This window comes from Diabrotica virgifera, chromosome 4 (genome assembly GCF_917563875.1).
Source record: "Diabrotica virgifera virgifera chromosome 4, PGI_DIABVI_V3a".
Lineage (NCBI taxonomy): Eukaryota > Metazoa > Arthropoda > Insecta > Coleoptera > Chrysomelidae > Diabrotica > Diabrotica virgifera.
In genome coordinates, this window is record NC_065446.1 from 17,334,256 (window position 1) to 17,358,420 (window position 24,165).

A 24,165-nucleotide genomic window follows, 5' to 3' on the forward strand; every position below is an offset into this window, starting at 1 on the left:
GAGCACATTCTATCAGTGTGACAGTCTGGCAAATGTGCGGTTCTTTTTATTAGGAGAATAAAATCCACCGGCAAATAGCTACATGAAAGGTTCAGTCTCGAAGCTATTAGACTTTTTAAAAAGGGTCAGGCTAGAGAATGTTATCTAGGACTAGAAGACCACAATAGATCTGAAAAGGCTGCAGTGGAATAGGCCAGAAGGCCACCTCTTTAAATCTATCTATCTATCTAGGTTTACTGTAAAGAGGCCGAAATCATTAGACCGAAAGCAGTAGACCGAACTCATTAGACCGAAAAGCACTTTACCGAAACCTCACTAGACCGAAAAGCATTAGGTACATAATACAGGGTGCTCAAACAGGATTGTAATCTGAGCAAGAGTAACATCAACCTCCGTTCACCATTTATCCAGGCTTAGGACTGGCAGCACAAAGTATTGGCGAGTTTAGAGGTTGTTTTTGCTTTGTTTTTTGTTTATTTTTTTATTTTTATTTGTTTTTGGTTTATTTTTTTATTTATTACGTACAGTACTAAAAATAAAATAATAATAATAGTCTCCCGTTTTATACCGCTAACGCGGCTTTGGGATTATAGCAGGGTAGTCTGCTATCTCTAGGGCCTACGGTATGCAAGGAAGGTAACAGTTTAGAGGAAGGTTTGTTGTTTTTTTTTGTTTTTATTTGTTTTTGGCTTATTTTTTATTTACGATGTACAGTACTAAAAATTCAATACTAAAAATAAAAGTTATGTGCAATCCCCCTTAAGTAATTAAGTATGTTACCATGAACATCAAAGTTATCGACGAGGCGTTTTAATCCGTCAACAGAATCTCTGTATTTTTTCTGGCTTGTGGGTGGTTGTTCGCCAGCTAAATATTGTTATATTCTTAGTTCGTTCAAACTCTGTTCTCTCTGCAGTGCTTCAAAATCTTAGCATAATTTACTGCAATATTTTTGAAGTTATTCTTCTTTACGATCGAGAGTGAAATTTTATAAAACGCATGCGCACACAGACAGTATGTATTTCGTTGCTAATCTTTCAAGATATGTATGTATCAGCGCAAATAAGTCATATTATATCATATAAAAGGATATATTAGTGTTCTTAGTAAATGTGTTATTTATTATAATTTTTGTGTCTTTGGATTTGTCTTCCTCGGGAATAAGATATTTTATAATAATAGTAAGTAAATTTAAAGTATTTTTGTATTAAATTTGTCAGTATGTATGAGAAATCTTGTAACCTGTCAAAGCAAAAGGGATATATAGCTCAGTGGTAGGGCGTGTGACCGGAGATCAAGAGGTCCCGAGTCCCGGGTTCAAATCCCGGACGATTCATATTTTTTTTATATTCTTGGTATCGTTTTAATAAAAAAATTTTAAAAGTGGTAGGTAAAGAAAGTTAGTTTAATATTTAAATAAAATACAGATAACCTGTTAAGTATAGATATTAATTTCGTTGAAATCATAATAATAGAAGTATAACTTCTTACGTGCGTACAAAGTACACACACATTCTTTTTTTAATTTATGTACCATTTCGGTCTAATGCTGTTCGGTCTAGTGAGGTTTCGGTAAAGTGCTTTTCGGTACAATGAGTTCGGTCTAATGAGTTCGGTCTAATTGTCGTGTACCATCTGTCTATCCTACTTATATATACTTACCTGCTGAAGTAATCAGCCTAAAAAGCAGATGCATGGATCTTCCAAACGTTTCGAAGTTTACCATATCATCCAGCGCTCCCTGCTGGCGTACATGGCCGAAAAGAAACATGCCGATGATGGCGTAAATAAAAGTAATAAGAGCAAGAAGAGCTCCTATGTTAAACAAGGCGGGAAGGGATACTATCAGAGCGAAGAGGAGCTTTCTTATACCTTTGGCAGCCTGTAAAAAATAAATTTGTTATAAACATCGTTTATTATTAACAGTATAAAAAGAAAAACCAATACTTTTTTTGTTTATTCTAATTTTTGTTAAGATATACACACTAATTTTTGTAAATATTGGTTTTTCTTAAATGGTATAGATAGCTAAATGCATTTCTTTATTTTTATGTTTACTTCGTTTTTTCATACATTTACGTTGCTGTTATATTTTTACTTTTCCTATTATCTAACATAAGTTTTCTGGCCTTTTGGCTATGCCAGTTCCATTAATTTAGTTAAAAAAAAACATACGTTTTAGAACCCTAACTACCATTTTCGATATTTTGGTAGAAGTCTACTTACGCTAGAAAGGACATTTTTACACTAGTTGAGAAAAGAAACGTTAAAAAACCAGTGCTAAATAATAAAACGGATAAATTGATTTAGCGTCCCTGCCTACACGAGCTCCTAGTTTTTCCTCCAGTGTCTACTTTGAGGAAACCAGGCCCAAACCCGAGTATTATCCTACCCAAATCTAAGACTCTAATAACTTTTGCGCTATAGAGTTTTTTCACTAAGTCAATACTTTTCGAGTATTTGCGAGTGAATATGTCCATTTTTAACAAAAAAAAAACATGTTTATGGACGGTTTTTCGCAGATAATTCAAAAAGTAAGTACTCTAGCGAAAAAAATATTCTTAGTAAAAATATAGCTTATAAAAAATTGAAAAAAATGGTGTACGCGTGAGGTCTGCAGACCCAGTATATAAGCAGAGTTGTAGCTAATGAAAAGTAGGTTCTTCTTCGTCAAATTTCAAATCGAATATTTCAATGTGAAATAACCAAAAAACAGAGCACTTTTCGGGGAAAATTCATTACAACTATTTTTAAAGTGTTTAAAAAAGGTTTATTTTTGTTTTTTTAAAAAGTTTCTCACATTAAAAATAAGTGAGTTACGCTCAAAATATTGTTGGTCGCTTTTATTTTTTGGTACAAAAATCGCGAAAATTACTTCCTAATTAGCTTCTCAAATAAAATTAATCGTAACCGCTTCACAAGTTATTTTACTTATGTATTGTTTATATTATCTATAAGTTTCATTGGTTCAAAGTGCTCAGTTTTGAAAAAAAGTGGATTTAAAATAAAAATAAATTTAATTTTGAAAAAAAAATGGAATTGTTCATGGAATTAACTTAAAAATTATTAGTTATACCAAAAATCTTAAAGAGTAATAGAATGTACGTTTTCCTTTTCTGAATATTTTTTCTTTTTTGTTTTCTTGTTATACCTACTGAAATTGATTATGCTATGGCTGTTCAAAATTTGCCTAAACTCGTGATTAGTTACTCGTTCAATCCATTTTAACTACAGCTTTTTCAAAAATAAGCACTTTGAACCGATGCAACTTACAGATAAGCAAAGTAACTTGTGAAGTGGTAATGATAAAATTTATTTGTGATGCTAATTAGGGGGCGATTTTCGCGATTTTTTTACCAAAAAATAAAACTGACCAATAATATTTTGAGCGTAACTCACTTACTTTTAATGTTACAAGTTCCTTTAAAAACCAAAAATAATCCTTTTTTAAACACTTTAAAAAACTTGAAATGAATTTCCCCGAAAAGTGCTCCGTTTTTGGGTTATTTCACATTGAAATATTCGATTTGGAATTTTATGAAGAAGAACCTACTTTTCATTAGGTACAACTCTGCTTCTACTGGGTCTACAGACCTCAAGCATACACCATTTTTTTTAGTTTGTTATAAGCTATATTTTTATATAAGAATATTTTTTTCGCTGAAATACTTACTTTTTGAGTTATCTCCGAAAAACCGTCCAAAAACATGTTTTTTTCTGTTAAAAATGAACATATTCACTTGCAAATAACCCATAAAGTATTGACTTAGTGAAAAAACTCTAGAACAAAAGTTGCTTAGAATCAGCCATTTTATCCAATTCCGGACTTATTTTGAATGTATATTTTTTACCTTCGAGAGGGGGTATTCCCCTCTATTTTTGAAAAATGGAGGGGATGTAGAATTGTAAACTTTTTCTTATATAATAATTGACAATTTCAACTACCTATTCCCAAATTTTCATTCTTCCTTTATTTTTCTTGGGGTCAGATTGTTCTTTGATCGGGCTATATAGAATCTGGGGGAGGCAAAAACTCATTAAAACTTCGAAAGCAACATATTTATATTATTAGTTCAACGCCAGAACCCTCAAATTACCCGAAAGAAATGATAAACTAGAATCAAATGATATCCTTGATCTAAGTTAAGCAAGACTACCAGTAGAACACTGTACAATACTCCAGTCTGTACATTCTGTTCTACCAGTTCCACAAAGAGTACACTATTATATGTCGACGGTGTAGCACTTTTCGTCCATAAAAGCTAAAGAAATACATTTATCTGTTGGGTACTAATAATACAAATACACATTAATGTTTTACCAAAATGAGGAACAGTTCTTGTAAGTGACTACAAACATTTATTGGCAGGTCAGATGTTTTCATTCCTATTTAACGAATCACAATGATGAAAGAATAATGAAGCATATTAATAACTTGGATTCAGAAAAGAACTTTACCAAAATTTCATTTATATCTTAACTTAACTTTTTTGGTTTTAGTACCTAATCGTCACAACCCCATAAGTCCCCATGACGCTTTAGTAACTGCAAATTTAGCACCCTTGCCTCCCCTACTATAAAATTCTACACAGTACCTACAGTATGCCGTATGTTTTAAATCCCATTTTTTGTAGTAAAGTTTCATTACTTACACACTGTTTCAAAAGAGAAATACCGGGTGTCCACTTATATATTCCCCCATTTTAACTGCCTATAACTTCTAAACGGCTCAAGATAGAAATATGCGGTTTTCGCTGAAATGTTTTATTTTAGTAAAAGTTTTGTCTGAATGGACTGAATTTTTATATCGCTTTCAAATACGAAAAAAAAAATGGCAGATTTTTGAAAAAAAGTTGTTGACTTTTTTTTAATGGAACACCCAGTATATTTTTTTGTAAATTGAAAGAAAGGTCATTCACCTATCCAGTAATATAAAGTTTTTCAAAATCGGTTGTCAAATCACTGAGTAATTAATTTTTAAAATGAGGGGTGCAACGTGGATAACTATATCACATACCTAAATAACATAACTGAGCAAAATGATATTATGTTATGTGATTTCCACATTGCATCTCTCATTTTAAAAATTGATTGCTCAGTCATTTGGCAAACGATTTTTAAAAAATTTATATCGCTGGATAGGTAAATGACCGTTTTTTCAAGATACAAAAAAATATACTGGGTGTTTTAATAAAAAAAGTCAACGTTTTTTTTCAAGAATCCGCCTTTTTTTATTTAAAAGCGATATAAAGAATGGTCATTTACCTAAACACTTGAAAAAACGGGTATTTATCTATCCAGCGATATAATTTTTTTTAAAATCGGTTGTCAAATGACTGAACAATTAATTTAATTTTTAAAATGAGAGATGCAATGTGGAAATCACATAACTTGCTTAGTTATGTTATTTAGGTATGTAATATCCACGTTGCACCTCTCATTTTAAAAATTAATTACTCAGTGATTTGACAACCGATTTTGAAAAACTTTATATCGCTAGTTAGGTGAATGGCCTTCCTTTCAATTTACAAAAGAATATACTGGGTGTTCCATTAAAAAAAAGTCAACAAAGTTTTTTTCAAAAATCCGCCATTTTTTATTTCGTATTTGAAAGCGATATACAAAATTGAATCAATTCAGACAAAACTATTACTAAAATAAAACATTTAGTGAAAACCGCATATTTTTATCTTGAGCCGCTTATAAGTTATAGGCAGTTAAAATGGGGGAAAATATAAGTGGACACCCGGTACAATACAAAATCTGTTTTGGCAAAGTTCTTTAAACCGTTTTAATAAATAAAGAGTTTGACGAACCAATGACGAACACATCGAGGCTTATAGGGATTTAACTCATAATATACTTCACGTTAGCATTTAGTTAGACCAATAAGTCGAGATGATGCAATTTTTGTAGCGCGTTGTGATTTTGCACTCACCGATTTCCTTTTTGCTCGGCGCGCCGAAGTGCCGAGCCCACCCTATCTCGCCATGCAGTTCGAGCGACTTTTTACGTGCAAACGATTTTTTTGTCTTTTTTATGAATATCACGAGGCGCATCACGGAAAATTTTTGATATAAAACTTACCTAACAAGACAAGGTTGTTTCAAAAACGAGCCCTCTATCACTTATTTGTTAGGCGGCAAATGCATGCCAACTTTAAACTCCGATATTTCGGCAACCAATAAAAAGAAGCGTTTTTTAAAATATTTTTAAAATAAGCATTTTTCAAAGTTCTACAAATGTGCAAATTTTGAAATACGGAACTTTCACATTTTTGTTTTATTACATAATAATGTTCAGTTTCGTTTAAAAATAAGACTTACAAAATTTCGCGCCTCAAAAACCGATAATATCTTAGACATACAAATTTAAAATCTTCTGTGTATTTAATTCACTTCAAACGATCGAAAAAGCTTATGACGTAATATCGTAATACACTAAGCATCAAAATTAACGCACCACCTTAAAAATGGGACATTTTTTATCTCTCGTATTTCCTAAACTTGTTGTCCGATTTAAGTGATTTCTTTAATATGTTATAGCTTTAATCTTCAAGAATATCGGCGTAATAATATGGTTGCTAAACAGATAAGTGTCATTGTATACCGGGTGTAACAATGATAGTGTGTTTTTTCCTCAAAGTTTGGAACACCATGTGGAATATTCTAGCGTATATACAATATTGAAATTGCAACTCAACTGTAGCCTTAGGCTTTCTTAACATTTTGCGTTTTGATTCGTTTGCTTATGTTGGATAATAAAAAGTTAGGTACTTTAACAACTAGCAACGTTCTTCATCAATAGAGGGTGCTTCTAAATAAGTGCGACAAACTTTAAGGGGTAATTCTGCATGAAAAAATAATGGCCGTTTGTTTTATAAACATATGTCCGCAAATGCTTTGTTTCCGGGATACGGGATGTTGAATTTTTTCTTACAAACTGACGATTTATTTATTGCTCTAAAACCGGTTGAGATATGAAAATAAAATTTGGTAGGTTTTAAGACGTAGTTATTGCGCATTTTTTGGCATACAATTAAGAGTTTTATATTCACCATTGGCGTGCATACGGGTAATATGACAATCCATCTTCTTCGTGGTCATCCTCTACTTGTACTCTCTGGTTTTGAAAATGTTAATCTCTTAGTGTATTCGTGGTCTGACATCCTAGCAATGTGTCCAGCCCATCGAAGTCTCTGCACTTTAACGAATTTCACAATATCTGGATCGGTGTATAACTGATACAGTTCAAAGTTGTATCTTCGACGTCATAGCCAATTTTCATTTACTGCCACAAAAATCTTTCTAAGAATTTTTCTCTCAAAAATACCAAGAAGTCTTTCATCACTTTGAGAGATAGGGTCCACGTTTCAGCTCCATATATCAAAACCGGTCTTATTAAGGTCTTGTATATATTAAGCTTTACTGCACGTTTTATATTTTTATTTTTTAAATGTTTATGGAGACCGTGAATAGTTCTGTTTGCTATTGCTATGCGTCTTTTTATTTCATCGCTTGTCGTGTTTATTGAGTTTACTAGCGATCCAAGATATGTGAATTCCTTGACTTTGCTCAAAGGTGTGATTGTTAGTTTGAATTCTCTGTTGGATATTTCGGGAGTTTTCAGAAACCAACATATATTTGGCTTTTTCCTCGTTTACCACAAGTCCTAATTCACTTGCCGCGTCTGCAAGCCTTGTAAAACACTGCACCATGTCTCTCAAACTTTTGCCCACTATAACTATATCGTCAGCGAATGCGAGAATTTGCGTCGATCTATTAAAAATAGTTCCATTCATTCTAATATTTAATTTTCTGACTGCCTTTTCCAAGGCAATATTAAAGAGGAGACACGCCAGCGCGTCTCCCTGTCTTAGACCATTATTAACGTCAAAGAACGTAGAGTTTTCTCCTTGAATTCTAACGCACGAGCTTACGCTTTGCATTGTTAATTGGGTCAACTTAACTAACTTAGGTGGGATCCCAAAGTCTATCATTGCAATATATAATGCGTTTCTTTTAACACTGTCATAGGCTGCTTTGAAGTCGACGAAGAGATGGTGGGTATCTATGTTATATTCTAGTGACTTTTCTAGAATCTGCCTATGCTATGCTTGAATTTTATGTATAGTTGACTTTCCAGCAGTAAATCCGCATTGGTATTGACCTACAATATCCTTTGTAAAATGTCTTTCAAACAATACATTGCCGTAGATTTTATATGCAGATGCTAACAAAGTAATGCCTCTATAGTTCCTACAATCCAGTTGATCACCTTTTTTATGCAACGGACATATTACTCCCTTTAGCCACTCTTCTGGTACCAATTCATTCTGCCATATAAGAACTATCAGTTTATGGATTGCTGCAAAAAGTTGATCACCACCTTTTTTAAACAATTCCGAACAGATTTCGTCGATTCCTGGGGCTTTATTGTCTCTGAGTTTTAGGATGGCATTTGACACTTCTCTTGTTGGGTCTTCACTGTGTAGTTGATGATGTAGATTTTGTTGATTTCCTATGTTTAACCTCCTTCAATATCGTTTACATTTAAATGTTCGCTGAAATGTTGTGCCCATCTGTTAAGGACTAAGTTTTTGTCATGTAGAATTTCACCGTTATTGTTTCTACAAATTTTTAATCGTGGTTTAAATTCTCGACAATTATTATTTAAGGATTTGTATACTATAAAAAATACCCAATTCAAAAAAGATCCCGCTTTGACTATAAGAGTTATATTCGAATTTTAAATTTTTTAACCATTTTGCTACATCTACTGTTCTTAAAATTTTACGAAAAATATTACATCCATCACGACGCCGACGTGACATTTTTTTCTTTAGAATTGAAATAAAACATTAATTTTAATGCACAGTCATATACACATACGAAATATACGAATGCGAGTTAAATCCCCTAAAGAGTTATAATGAAAACAGATAGGTGATGATATAATAAATTCATATATTCGAAAAAATCAACAAATCTTGGGAAATACATACACTGATAAACAGTATTACTTGTACTACGAAAAGGAATTTTAGACATTTATAATTATTGACAAATAAATAATATCTACCACATTTTGTAGGTATGTTAATTAGGATAAACATGTAAATATTTTTATACACATCTTAAGACAAAAATCCTAATTTTGGAAGTAGCAAATAAAAAAGTACTGTTATTAGATAAATTCGTTTTCATTTTATATACTGACATTTGAAGGGAAATCACGTTCAAATAATAGTGCTACGTCATACGTCTTTGGTTTGTACCATAGGAATATTCCAATAACGTATGACGTAGATATATTAATGTTACTTACTAATGAAGTAAAAACCTCACATGTAGGTAGGTGGTATATAATTTATTAAAAAATTTTTTCTAAAAATGATCCAAGATGGATAAAATCACAAACGTTTTCGGACCAATCAGTCCATCATCAGGTGGTAGAAACCCAAAATAAGCAAACCACTGTATTAAAAAACCAAGATGAAATTTGACTGTCTGAAAGTTAGGAAAATTACAACATGTGGTTACTTACTTCAGATCCAAAGTAGTTGGAACTAGCTACATATTTAGGTCAAAAGACCTTAATGTAATAATAATTATGCCATTTAGGCTACAAAAATGTCGACAATAAGTCGATGTCACAAGAAATTAAATTGCAACGATATTACAAAGTGGTCTTCATCTTGGCCTCAAACTGACAGACTAAAATCTTGGCAGTTTGAGGCCAAGATGAAGACCACTTTGTAATACCGTTGCAATTTAATTTCTTGTGACATCGACTTATTGTCGACATTTTTGTAGCCTAAATGGCATAATTATTATTACATTAAGGTCTTTTGACCTAAATATGTAGCTAGTTCCAACTACTTTGGATCTGAAGTAAGTAACCACATGTTGTAATTTTCCTAACTTTCAGACAGTCAAATTTCATCTTGGCTTTTTTAATACAGTGGTTTGCTTATTTTAGGTTTCTACCACCTGATGATGGACTGATTGGTCCGAAAACGTTTGTGATTTTATCCATCTTGGATCATTTTTAGAAAAAAAATTTTAATAAATTATATACCACCTACCTACATGTGAGGTTTTTACTTCATTAGTAAGTTTTATTATGGTATACAGCCTATGAGAGGAATCTTTTCCTTTATATTATATTAATGTTAGACGACAAATGACAGAAGCTCGAAACAAATGACAATCGATGAAAAGCCCTATATGCAATTATAGTCTTATTAAAACGATTGAAAGTTAGGCATTCATTCATGCAAAACAAATGTCAATTTTCGAGGGTCAAAATTTGTTATTTTGTGAGATTTTAGTCGCTTGTATTGTAGTCCAAGTAATTAAGCTTAAAATAGGACAAAACCTCGCAATTTATACAGAATGGATCGATTTGTTTGAAAATTTGAGAATAAGTAGTGGATAGTCCAAGGATTAAAATCTATATCAGACCAAAAGCCGCTTTTACCATGGGGGTGGTTGCCACCCCATCTCGGGAGTGGAAATTTTTTATTTTATTTTGACCACAAAAGTTGGTAAACACATTCATTCTAAGTAAAAAACGTTCTATACATTTTTTTGATAAAAGTAATAGTTTTAGATTTATTCGCTATCGAAAGTGTTGGTTTAAATCGAAAAAATCATTGTTCTTAATCAGTTTTCTGCTAATAACTCAAAAAGTTTTCGTCCTATCAAAACAAGTTTGCTTATCAAAAATGTACCATTTGAAAAAATAAACAAAACCGTTTTTTCTAATTTGCTTTAAGACCAATAGTATTCGAGCTATACTTTATTATATGTTAGCTCTTCTTAGTAAAATGCTAAATATTCTAATTTCAAAGTCAAAAGACGGCAAAACTATGCATTTTTCGAGGATAACTTGTTCAAGCTAATTTAAAGTGTATAAAAATATCTATCTCCAGAAATAAAAAAATAGTCCCTAGCTCAAAAATTAAGTGACATAGTAAAAAGAATATCAGTCCCTATTTTTTTCAGCGAAAAAGTGATCATAAACTTCCTCCTACTCTGCACACTAATTAAAATTGGTGATAAGCCTTATTTGGTCTTCTTAATTTATGTATTAATAATAGGTTCTAGAGGTTTGACCGGCTTAGAGTGATTAGTTTTTAAAAAAATTGAGTTAAAAGCGAATAATGAATTTTTCTAGTTTGGTAAAAAATGTCCTTTTCTTCAGAATAGAAAGATTAGCATCAGAGATACGAAAAAATATTTAAATATAAAATTATAGCTTATTTAATTTACAAGAACTTGGATTGCAAACATTTTTTCTACGGCAAAAATTGAGTGAGCTGTTGAAAATTAATACTTGTAATAACATGCAAAAACCACCTTTACCAACCCTTTAAAAATCATTTCTTTTTGCGAATGAGGATTTTAAAAGGATTTAATATTAATGGCCTCATAGGTCCTGTAAAAACCTACAAAATTATATTTTAACAAACTTTCTAGGATAAAAAATAAAAAAGTTGCCGTTAAAAAATCAATATATTTTTTTGAAAAAAAAAAGAAGATATCCAATTGGAAGCATAATAATATAAGTTAGCGGTGTTTTTAGTCATCGGCCTTATTTATTCTTATTCATCTATGTATTGTTAATAGATTTCAGAAGTTTAATTGGCTTAGAGTGATTAATTTAAAAAATAATGAAGTTAAAAGCGAATAACGAATTTTTGTAGTTTGGTAAAAAATGCCTTTTTCTTCAGAATAGAAAGATTAGCATCAGAGATACGAAAAAATATTTAAATATAAAATTGTAGCTTATTTAGTTCCCAAGAACCTGAATTAGAAAACTTTTTTCTACGGCAAAAACTGAGTGAATAGTAAATGAGTATAATACCGAAACACATTGATTTTTTCGATATAAAACTAACACTTTCGATAGCGAATAAATCGAAAACTATTAATTTCATCAAAAAAATGTATAGAACATTTTGAACATTTTTTGCTTAAAATTAACGTTATTATCAACTTTTACAGTCAAAATATAATAAAGAATTTCCACCCCAAAAATGTGGTGGCAACAACCCCCATGCTAAAAGCGCCTTTCGGCATTATATAAATTTTGATCCTTGAACTATCCACTACTTATTCTCAAATTTTCAAGCAAATCGATCCATTCTGTAAAAATTGCGAGGTGAAAAGCTTCGGTTCCTGGACTATTGTTGTCGCTTGTCTACTTTCGCTTGTCGCCTTTTGTAATAGTAATTCTCGACTGTAAATAAATATGTTACTTTTTGTATCTTTGGTCATGTCGCATATTTAACTTTTGTAGATATTAATGGATTTGAATTAAATGTATACAGGGTGATTGATTAGTAGGGTAATGCTCAATAGCTCCGCTATAGTAATAGATAGCAATAAAAGTTAATAACAAAAATTTTAGCCACCTTTGAGCTTCACATTACAAAATTAGCTAGAATGTTACAGGGTGTTCGATAACACAGTGGCAGACCTAACTTTTGTTTTTTTTTAATAGAACACCGTATATTTTATTTTAAATTCGAAATCCTGTTAACTTCTCCATCACAAAAATATAAAGGTTGTTATGTTATACAGGGTATTTACAAAGTTATAACCAATTTTATATGAAAATCGTAACAAGTTCAACTCCCTGTATAAATAAAAATAAGCAAAACAACAATGGTTTATTAATGCCATATTTTTTAACGTATTGTCAAAATTTTCAAGAATGGTCGATATTGCTAATTTTCTTTATATCAAATACAGGGTGAGTCAAAACATAAGTACATTATTTTCTCATTAATTTTAAATGGAACACCCTGTATTTTATATCACTATTGAAAAGTACCATGATCGTACTATAATTTTTAGATAACATTCCCTATGTCTAAATTTATTAGTTTTCGAGATATTTTCATTTTTCAATGGACCAGTAGCGTGGCCGCCCAAATCACCAGAATTTAATAAACTAGACTGATTTTTTTGGGGTTACGTTAATAATGAAGTTTATAAAATACCTCCAACAACAAGGGATGAGATGAAAAATAGAATACAAAGTGTATTTCGATGTATTAATTTACAAATGCTCCGTAGAGTAAGTAGCTCATTCAATGATCGTTTTTAGGCGTACATCAATGTGTTAGGAGATAATTTTGAACACCTTATGTAATTAAATATTAAAAATATTTTATTAAAAGTAGCTTCTAATTTTTTCAAATATGTTTTTTGCAAAATGTATTACTGATAAATTATGTTTCGTTCTTTATTTGTTACATTGTTACATTTACATACAAAAGTAGTGTTTAATTGTCTTCACAAAATATTGTATTTTGTGTTTGTGTGTTTTTTTTGTAAAATTTATTACTAATTTTCTTTGTTTATTTGTTGCATTTACATAAAAATATAGTTTTTAATTGTTTCAAAAATGTTGCATGTAGTGGTTGTGTTTTTGTTTGTAAAATGTCTTACTAATAAAATATTTTTATTTCTTTATTTGCTACAGTGTTACATTGATTACCGGATTGATAATCGGTAATCTTCAATTGTCAATTCAGTCATGGCTTACTTAAAATTTAGATAAATTTAAACACCTAAAATAACTTGCTCTGAAAAATGAAAATATCTCGAAAACTAATAAATTTGGGCATAGGGAATGTTATATAAAAATTAAAGTACGTTAATGTTACTTTTCACTAATGATATAAAATACAGGGTGTTCCATTTAACATTACTGAGAAAATAATATACTTGCGTTTTGACTCACCCTGTATTTGATATAAAGAAAATTAGCAATATCAATAATTCTTAAAAATTTTGACCATAAATAAAAAAAGAATGTGTGTGTACTAAGTACGCACGTAAGAAGATATTCTTCTATTATATAATAGGTAATTTAAACGAAGTAAATATACTTAAAAGGTTATTTGTATTTTATTTAAAAATCAAACTAACTTTCTTTTCTACCACCTTCAAAAAATTTTTATTAAAAACCAAAAATAAAAAAAAATTATGAATCGCCCGGGAATTGAACCCGCAACCTTCCAATCTCAGTGCTAACGCATTTCTAACTACTCCATCGATGCTCTAGAAATAGATATGTAAATTTCGGATATAATTACACAACACGGCGACATATAGTGTAAAAATGTTATGCTTACATAATATTTTATTAATCCAAAAACACAAGAATTATAATAAATAATACATTTCCTAAAACCACTAATATATTCTTTTAATGACTTATTTGCACGGTTACAGATACATACATACCTATCTTGAAAGATTAGCAATGAACTACATACTGTCAGTGTGCGCAGGCGCGCGGTAAATGTACAATTTTGCCCTCAATCGATTCGCCGCTAAAGAAGAATATCTTCAAAAATATAGCATTAATAAACCATTACTGTTGGGCTTATTCTTATTTATACAGGGAGTTGAACTTGTTACGATTTTCATACAAAATTGGTTATAACTTTGTAAATACCCTGTATAACATTACAAACCTTTATATTTTTGGGATATAGAAGTTAACAGGATTTCGAATATAAAATAAAATATAGGGTGTTCAATTTAAAAAAAACATAAGTTAGGTCTGCCACTGTGTTATCGAACACTCTGTAACATTCTAACTAATTTTGTAATGTGAAGCTCAAAGGTGGCTAAAATTTTTGTTATTAACTTTTATTCCTATCTATTACTATAGCGGAGCTATTGAGCTTTACCCTACTAATCAATCACCCTGTATATGATATTCTAGGATTTTATTTCATTTAGTTTAAAAAGAGTTTACTAGATACTAGTTCTAGAATACAGTCTGTATACGTATACAGGGTGTTTCATTAACAATTGTCCATATCGTAACTAGAGAAAGAAAAAAAATATTCTTCCTTACCGAGATACAGAGTGTTTTATTACAAATGTTCTAAAATGATTTTAGCCCATTGTTAAAGCACCTTTTATTATTTTTTGTTCAAACTTGACACACAGCTTACACATGTTAGGATACTTTAACTAGTGTTAAAAGATAGTTTTCCGCTGTTAGCACAGGCGTGCTGTAGGGATATATACTTTATTTTTCCTTGTTTTCCCCCCTCATAATCTACGCCACTGTCGTAATAGTCATGTCAGCATAGTTTTTTGATTATTCGTTAATTTTTACGTAAATATTATAGTCCATTCTTTCACGGTTTTTGCTCTAAATTTTAAAGAACCACTTGGATTGACATGAAATTTGGCATACGTATAGCTTACATGTCAAAGAAAAAAAGTGATATTGTGCCGATGTGTGCTTTTGTCCTAGGGGTGACTTTCACCCTCTCTTGGGGGTGAAAAAATATATGTCCAAAATAGGTCCGGAAATGTTTAAACTGACTAATTTTAAGTAACTTTTGTTCTATAGAGCTTTTTCGCCAAGTCAACACTTTTTGAGTTATTTGCGAGTGAATATGTTCATTTTTCAACAAAATAACCACATTTTTAGACGGTTTTTCGCAAATAACTCAAAAAGTAAGTATTTTGTCGAAAAAAACGTTCTTATCAAAAATATAGCCTATAAAAATGTTAAAAAAATGGTGTACGCGCTGGGTCTCTGGATCTCGTAGAACCAGAGTTACAGGCAATGAAAACAGATTCATATTCACCAAATTTCAAATAGTGAAATATCCAAAAACATCCAAGTACATTTCGACGTGAAATATCCAAAAAATTAAGCACTTTTTGGGGAAAATCCATTATAACTTTTTTAAAGTGTATAAAAAAATTTTTATTTCTGTTTTTACAAAAATTTTCTAGCATTAAATTTAAGCAAGTTACACTCAAAATAAAGTTGGTCCCTTTTGTTTTTGCAAAAAAAAAATCGGGAAGACCACCCCCTAATTAGCAACTTAAATGAAATTAATCGTTACCGCTCCACAAATTAGTTTACTTATGTTGTGCTTATATGATCTGTAAGTTTCTTTGATTCAAAGTGCTTATTTTTGAATAAATTTGGTTTCAAAATATTTTTTTTTAAATTTAAATTTTGAAAAATATGATTTTTTTCAAAATAACTTAAAAATTGTTAGAGATACCAAAAATCTCGAAACACAAAAAAAGTCAGATTTGCTTTTCTGAATATCATGTATTTTTTTGTTTTTCTGTTAGACAAAAATTGATTAAGATTTGGTGTTTCTAAATTTGCATACATTCGTGATCAGTGACTCGTTCAACCCCTTTTAACTACAGCCCTTTTAAAAATAAGGACTTTGAACCGATGAAACTTACAGATCATATAAACAATATATACACGAGTCAAGAAACTTGTGAAGTCATAACGATTAAGTTCATTTAAGATACTAATTAGGGGGTAATTTTCTCGATTTTTTTACCAAAACCAATAGGGACTAATTTTATTTTGAGCGTAACTTGTTTAATTTTGATGCCAGAAATTTCTTTTATAAAACAAAAATGAAGCTTTTTTTAAACACTTTAAATAAGTTGTAATGAGTTTTTCCCGAAATGTGCTTCATTTTTGGTTATTTCACGTTTAAATTATTCCATCTGGAATTTGACGAATATGAACCTATTTTTCATTAGCTATAACGCTGCGTCTACTAGGTGTAGAGACGTGATATGTACGCCATTTTTTTAAATTTTTTACATGCTATATTTTTGCTAAGAATGTTTTTTCGACAAAATACTTACTATTTGAGGTATTTGCGGAAAACCGTCTAAAAGCGTGGTTATTTTGTTGAAAAAATGAACATATTCACTGCCAAATAACTCGAAAACTATTGACTTAGCCAAAAAACTCTATAGAACAAAAGTTACTTAAAATTAGCCAGTTTATCCATTTCCTGACTTTCTCTGGACGAATATTTTTTCACCCCCAAGAAAGGGTGAAAACCACCCCCAGGGCAAAATGACTTGTTAGCTATGTGTATGCCAAATTTCATGTCAATCCAAGAGGTTCTTTAAAATTTAGAGGTTTTGCAATATTTTACCGTTAAAGAACGGACTATTATCCTTTTGTCTCAATGCGATAGAATGAGTAGTTTTCAAGTTATTTGCGTGTAAAGGCAAGGGATTCAATGAGATTATGTATTTTAAACATTAAATCTGATTATGTGTTTAAAATACACATAATCTCATTGAATCCATTGCCTTTAAACGCAAATAACTTGACAACTACTCATTCTATCGCATTGAGACAAAAGCATGATATTTACGTAAAAATTAACGAAGAATCAAAAAACATACTGAAATGATTATTACGACAGTGGCGTAGATTGTGAGGGGGAAATGGGCGAAAATAAAGTATATATCCCTACAGTACACCTCTGGTTACAGCGGAAAACTATCTTTCAACACTAGTTAAAGTATCCTAACATGTCTAAACTGTGTGTCAAGTTTGAACAAAAAATATTAAAAGGTGCTTTAACAACGGGCTCAAATCATTTTAGAACATTTGTAATAAGGTATCTCGGTAAGGAAGAATACTCTCTGTATCTCGTTAAGGAAGAATATATTATTTATGTGTTTTGGGTTAAATCTTCGAATTTTTTCCTAAGGTTTCTCCACTTACGATATGGACAATTGTTAATGAAACACCCTGTATATCCAGACTCCCTTTCTGATATCCTCATATATGTCACATAGAGGTCATCGTATGTGAGAAAGCAAAAATATTTGTCTTTAAAAATATAGAGTGTGTACCTTAATTATTTGCTACAACCAATTTAGAAGAATTAGAAAGACAGGGGTTTAATACAACATCGATACAAACGTAAACAATCATAGCCAAAGGGTACACACAATGTTATAATGATATACTGACCACAGCTCTGGGATGGTACACCTAAACGGTAATACTTACAATGACTAGAGTAGACCAGAGAGCAAAGTTACGAAGAAATTTGTAGTAAATAGCCAATACAAGTTTTATTTCTTATTTCCTTTAAAAGTTTTTTAATTACTGAAGTGATTTCATTTAATATTTATTGTAAATTGGTTTATTTAATTACATACATAGTTTCTCATTGATTTGAAGAAAGCGTTTGATACAGTGAGAATTCAGGAGGCGATACATTTATTATACGAAAAGGGAATATCAAGGGATTTAGTAAAAACAATTGAGAATATAATATAAAGATAACATAGCTATGGTAAGATGTAAAGGAAAACTATCGCAGCCTATCAAGTATGAAACTGGCATTAGACAAGAAGATTCGCTGAGCCCATTGATATTTAGTCTGATAATGGATGAAATTAAAAAGAAAGTTAAAAAGAAGATGATATAGAATGGTAGTAAAGAAAATAAAGATAATAGGCTACTCAGACGACGCCATAATAGCAGCCTAAAATGAAGATGACCTACAAAGATTAAAGAATTAGAAACGGCTCTCATATACAACATGGTGATCTCAACAGAAAAAACTAAATTGATAGTAATATCAGCGGAACAAAGACGATGTATTTGGTCGTAAATAACAAAATAATAGAACAAGTGATGGAAACGGAATACTTGGGAATAAAATTGTCAAGCTACGGAAAAGTGGAAAAAGAAGTACAAAACAAGTGAACATGGCGAACAGAGCAGCAGGATGTCTTAACAAGACAATCTGTACAAACAAATACCTCATAACGGAAACGAAAACCAGGATATTATATAAATAAACAATAAGACCAATAATGACGTACACAGTGAAAACAAGAGCAGATACCGCGAAAACACAAAGACTGCTGGAAACAGCAGAAATTAAAGTCTTACAAAAAATAAAAACCATACTCTAAAAGACAGAGTAAGGAGTGAGAAAATACGATAGAGATGTGGTATAGAAGAAATAAACATATGGACCAAAAGAAGAAAAATAGAATGGAATCAACACATAGAAAGAATGACAGAAAATATAATAGTACGAATAGCAAGAGACAAATCGCCAAATCGCCCAAAGAGATCATTGGGACGACCGAGGAAGAGATGGTCAGATAAAGTCAATTGAGGCTAAAAACCAAAGTAAAACAGGTATTGAGCCTATTTATAAAGTAGAAAGAAGAAGATTTTCTCTATTTTATGAGTAAATAGCAGCTGTTCTTTATTTATTGAGTGCTAGTTACTTCAGTGGTTCGATGATTGTAGACCGAAGGATATCAGGAGACGATTACAAAAACTGCGATGTTGTTCTGAAGCTATTTCCTTGTGGCATTTTTGTAATAAACTATTCTAAATAGAGAATAAGCCACAATTTAACTAAAAAAAATATTTTATTAACGTTTTGACGTCTAAAAATAAAGTATTTGGACAACGACATCCGATATGGACGTCGAAACGTTAATAAAATCATTTTTTTAGTTAAATTGTGGCTTATTTCCCATTTAGAATAGTTGAATATAAAAACTGCGATAGTAATTATTTTCAAGAAATTACATTAATGACAAATTTGGCATTGTAGGCTTTTGTACGAGGGAGATTTTGTAAAGTCCATTTTAGAGGGCGCCACTATGTAACAACGTCTGGGTAAATGAGACATATCTTTCCATCCTGAGATTTCACCCTCAAGGTAAAAGCTCACTTCGACATACTGCAGATTTTAGAGTTAAGGATAGAGGTTAATTCGAAAATTTTATCAAAATCGATGCATGTTGATGGAAATTGGTGGTTATACCATACTTTTTCGTTGGACACTGGATCAACTGGCTTGGACATTAAAGAAAGATGTTTCGGACAGATTAGAAACCTCTGAGTTATAGGCCTACAGGATATTAAGAATAAGTTGGGTGGACAGTCACGAATGTCGAGGTATTGAGAAGAATGGGAAAATATAAAGAGGTTTTATAAACAATTAAAGTTAGCAAACTGCAATATCTACAATAATGACATGTCATGACAGGCGAGCGATACAGGGTGTTTCATTGGGAAACGGAAATACTTGAAAGGTGAATAGAGGTCACTGAGGCGGTTCTAGATATACCACATTTATTGCCTCACCGATCTTTATAACAGAGTTACAGGATGTTTTATCGATTTTGCCAATTTCTTTCTGGACCCATAACTTTAGAACCACCCTGTATATTTTTTTGATATTTGGTACACATATGTCTCATTTACAACACAACCCATCCGACTACTAATCACAAGAAAAATTCAGGTCCGGACTAAAAAAAATTATAAATTCTTGGTGACCTTGAAACAACACCGTGCATATTGAAATTTTTAAAATCCGTTTGCATATTTGAAAAGAGCCCAAAAAACTAAGTTTAGTGGTTCGCTTAAATTTTTCGGCTAGACAATTTAATGACTTTAATTTTGAAATAATATTTAAGTTTTTAAGAACTCTTAGATTAAAATGAGGTATTATTAACTTTTAATAATAAATTATTAATGTTAATAAACAAATATTCATTCTAAAAGTAATCAATACTTATGTACTACATTAGAACGATCCATTTACTAATCACAAGAAAAATCCAGGTCCGGATTAACAAAAAAACATAAAGTAATTGTGACCTTGAAACAACACCCTTTATATTCAAATTTTTTAAATGGGTTTGCACATTTAAAAAGATCACAAAAAACTGAGTTTATAGGCTCGCTTTAACTTTTTGCGCAGAAAATTTAATGACTTTAATTTTGGAATTAAATCTATTGAAATTTTTTAGAACTCAGATTAACAAGCAGGTATTAGTAACTGTTAATAATAAATAAATAAAGTTAATGACTAAGTACTTATTTTAAAAATAATTAGTACTTATTTACTACATTGGAACGACCCACATAACAATCACAACAAAAATCCAGGTCCGGATTAACAAAAAAAAATATAAAGTAATAGTGACCTTGAAAAACACCCTGTATATTGAAATTTTAAAAGTCCGTTTAAACATTTGAAAGAGGACAAAAAAGTTTATTGGTTCGCCTCCATTTTTTGTTCTGACAATTTAATGACTTTAATTTTGAAATTATGCTGAAACTTTAAAAAACTCTGAGAACTTTAACAAAAATTTCGATATAATTTCAAAAGTAATTTCATTAAATTGTCTGTGCAAAAAAATAAAGCGATTCGTTAAACTTAGGTTTTGTGCTATTTTCAAATGTTTAAACGGATTTTGAAAATTTCAATATACAGGGTGTTTTTTCAAGGTAATTATTACATTATATTTTTTTGTTTTGTTAATCCGGATCTGGATTTTTCTTGTAATTAGTAAATGGGTCGCTCCAATGTAGTACATGATTACCGATTACGTTGTAAATGCGTATTTAGTCATAAACTTATTATTAAAAGTTACTAATACCAGTAATACCTGATTTTTAATCTCAGAGATAAAAATTTCAATAGATTTAATTTCAAAATCAAAGCTATAAAATTTTCCTTGCAAAAAATTAAAGCGAACCTATAAACTCGGTTTTTTGTGCTCTCTTCAAATGTGCAAACGGATCTGGAAAATTTCAATATACAGGGTGTTGTTTCAAGGTCACAATGAATTTATGTTTTTTTGTTAATCCGGACCTGAATTATTCTTGTGATTAGTAAATGGGTCGTTCAAATGTACTAAATAAGTATTGCTTGTTTTTTAAATGACTATTTGTTCATTAAATTTAATAATTTATCATTAAAAGTTAATAATACCTGCTTTTTAATCTAAGAGTTCTTTAAAACTTCAATTTAATTTCAAAATTAAAGTCATTAAATTATCTGGCCGAAAAATTTAAGAGAACCAATGAACTTAGTTTTTTGTGCCCTTTTCAAACGTGTAAACGGATTTTAAAAATTTCAATATACAGGGTGTTGTTTCAAGGTTACAAATAATTTATAATTTTTTTTAGTCCGGACCTGGATTTTTCTTGAGTTCAGCAGTTGGATGGTTAGTGTTTTAAATGAATGTGTAAGCACCAAATATCAAAAAAATCTACAGGGTGGTTCTAAAGGTATGGGTCCAGAAAGAAATGGACAAAATCGATAAAACACCCTGTAACTCTGTTACAAAAATCGGTGATGCAATAAATGTGGTATATCTAGAACCGCCTTAGTGACCTCTATGCACCATTCAAGTATTTCCGTTTCCCAATGAAACACCCTGTAGGTATAACTTGTTCTAATTAACGATACAAGAAAGAATACAGGGTAAGAGGAGTCGTAGAAGAAGACGCATTTCCTGGTAAAACAGTTTAAGAGCTTGGTTTAGCTGCACTTCTGTTGATCTCTTTAGAGCAGCGATATGGAAAGTGCGAATTGCCATGATGGTTGTCAACCTTCTTAGAGGAGATGGCATATGAAGGAGACTGGACCAATTATATTTTGTATTGTTTTAGTTACAGTTATTCCTTCTAGAACTTCTATGTTCTACAAAGCATCCTCATGCAAAAAAACAATATCTTTATTCCTAAATATATATTTAAACTCTTTTATTAGGAATAAAATGCGATATGTATTATATTTTCCTCTAACTAAAAAATATTAAATTAAATTCTATCGCGCTATTTTATTAGAATATACGGTATTTTAAATACAAACTTTATTAATTTGATAATTACAAAATTTAAAGGAAATACTAAATAAAACCTATTATTTAATTATGTATATTATAAAACAAAATTTATAAAAATGTTGCCAGATTATCTACCCATACTTACTTTAATCAATCGTAAAATTCTTCCTATCCTAAAAACTCTAACTACCCTAAGAAGAGTTGGAGAGACGGGGAAGTCTATCATTATATCTTCCATGAGAATGCCAAGAATGGAAGCCAGAACTAATAAAAAATCGAAAACATTCCATGGAACGGTAAAGTAGTGGTACCTTAAACCTATTATTTTCACAATTGCTTCTGCAAAAAAAAACAAAACATTAATATTAAGAATTTTTTTAACTTTTTAACAACATATACAGTGCGCTGGAATAAAGGTTACCCCCCCTTATAACTTATTTATTTTTAGGATTATATAAAAATTTCGGTCGAATTCTGTTTAAACGCATTAATTTTTTTCGAATCCCGAGAAAACTAATAGGTATTTTTGAAAAATTTCAACGCAGAATAAAAGATTACATTATTCCAGAGGGTTGGTAGTCCCTTAGAATCATCAAAAAGTTTCTTTTAACACGTTCAGTGCTGATGACGCACCGGTGCGTCAAACTAATTCTTGTAGAGGGACGGATGACGCACCGGTGCGTCATATACCATATCGAATATAATGTTTAGTTATATGCTAGCACTTGTAGTGTGTGTATCGTAGGAGTGATAGCACTTATGGTAATGTGGTTACTTATTTTGTCTTGTTTTTAACTCTTATAATAACATACATATGCTTCTTTTCATGAGCATTTTTCAGTGCGTCACAAATGATAGAAAAAAAGGTAAGTCCGTGATAATACACATTTATGACATGTATTCTAACATGACATGTTAGTTAAATCTGACAGTTGTCACATTTTATTTGCAATTTGGCATAAAAACAAATCAATTGAGTTTCTTGCATTTGTAAAATGGTATTTTCTTTGATTTGTATAGTCTTATAAATTGTACAGATTATATTCGGAGATATATTATACAGTATGTCCCTGTAAGTTGTATCCATATGGAAAACTTTTTTATTATTAATATTACGAAAAAAAGTTATTCTTTATAAAAAGCTCTGCATGGTCCAAAACCTAAGATTTAACCATCAAATATCAAATTTTTTGAATATTATACGAGGTATGTCAAAAAGTTTGAATTTCACTCAAGAGTGAAGTAGCTTTATTCTTCGTAATATTGGAAATTTTGGTATGAAAAGTTATTTGTAATTAAAAACTCTATTCTAATATGCAATTACATCGTTCTAATTGAAAAAATTTTTTTTTTGAAAAATTATGGATAGCTATCATTTTTTTTTCAGTTATTTCAATTCTGATAACTCTTTTATTATTAATTTTACGAAAAAAAAAATGATTCTTAATAAAAAGTTCTGGATGGTCTAAAACTTAAAATACAACCATCTTATATCAAATTTTATCAATTTTATACGAGGTATGTCAAAAAAGATAAATTTAGATCAAAAGTAAAGTACCTTTATAGTTGAGAATATTTCAATTAGAAGGATGTAATTACATACTGAAACATAGTTTTTAATTCTAAATACCTTTTCATAATAACAATTTTCGATATTGTGAAAAATAAACGTATTTTACTCTTGAGCGAAATATTTTTTGACATACCT

General features: G+C 30.6%; 1 protein-coding gene across 2 annotated transcripts in view; it reads right to left on the reverse strand.

The window, feature by feature from the left end:
* Positions 1-24,165, reverse strand: part of LOC114335819 (sodium channel protein 60E-like) — a 384,114-nt gene that overhangs the window by 17,368 nt on the left and 342,581 nt on the right. For both annotated transcript variants that reach the window (XM_050649033.1, XM_050649032.1), the window contains exons 25-26: positions 22,603-22,796; positions 1,663-1,882 (exon numbers count right to left, since the gene is read on the reverse strand). In XM_050649033.1, the coding sequence (XP_050504990.1) occupies positions 1,663-1,882; positions 22,603-22,796 (414 nt within the window). The remainder of the gene's footprint in view (positions 1-1,662; positions 1,883-22,602; positions 22,797-24,165) is intronic.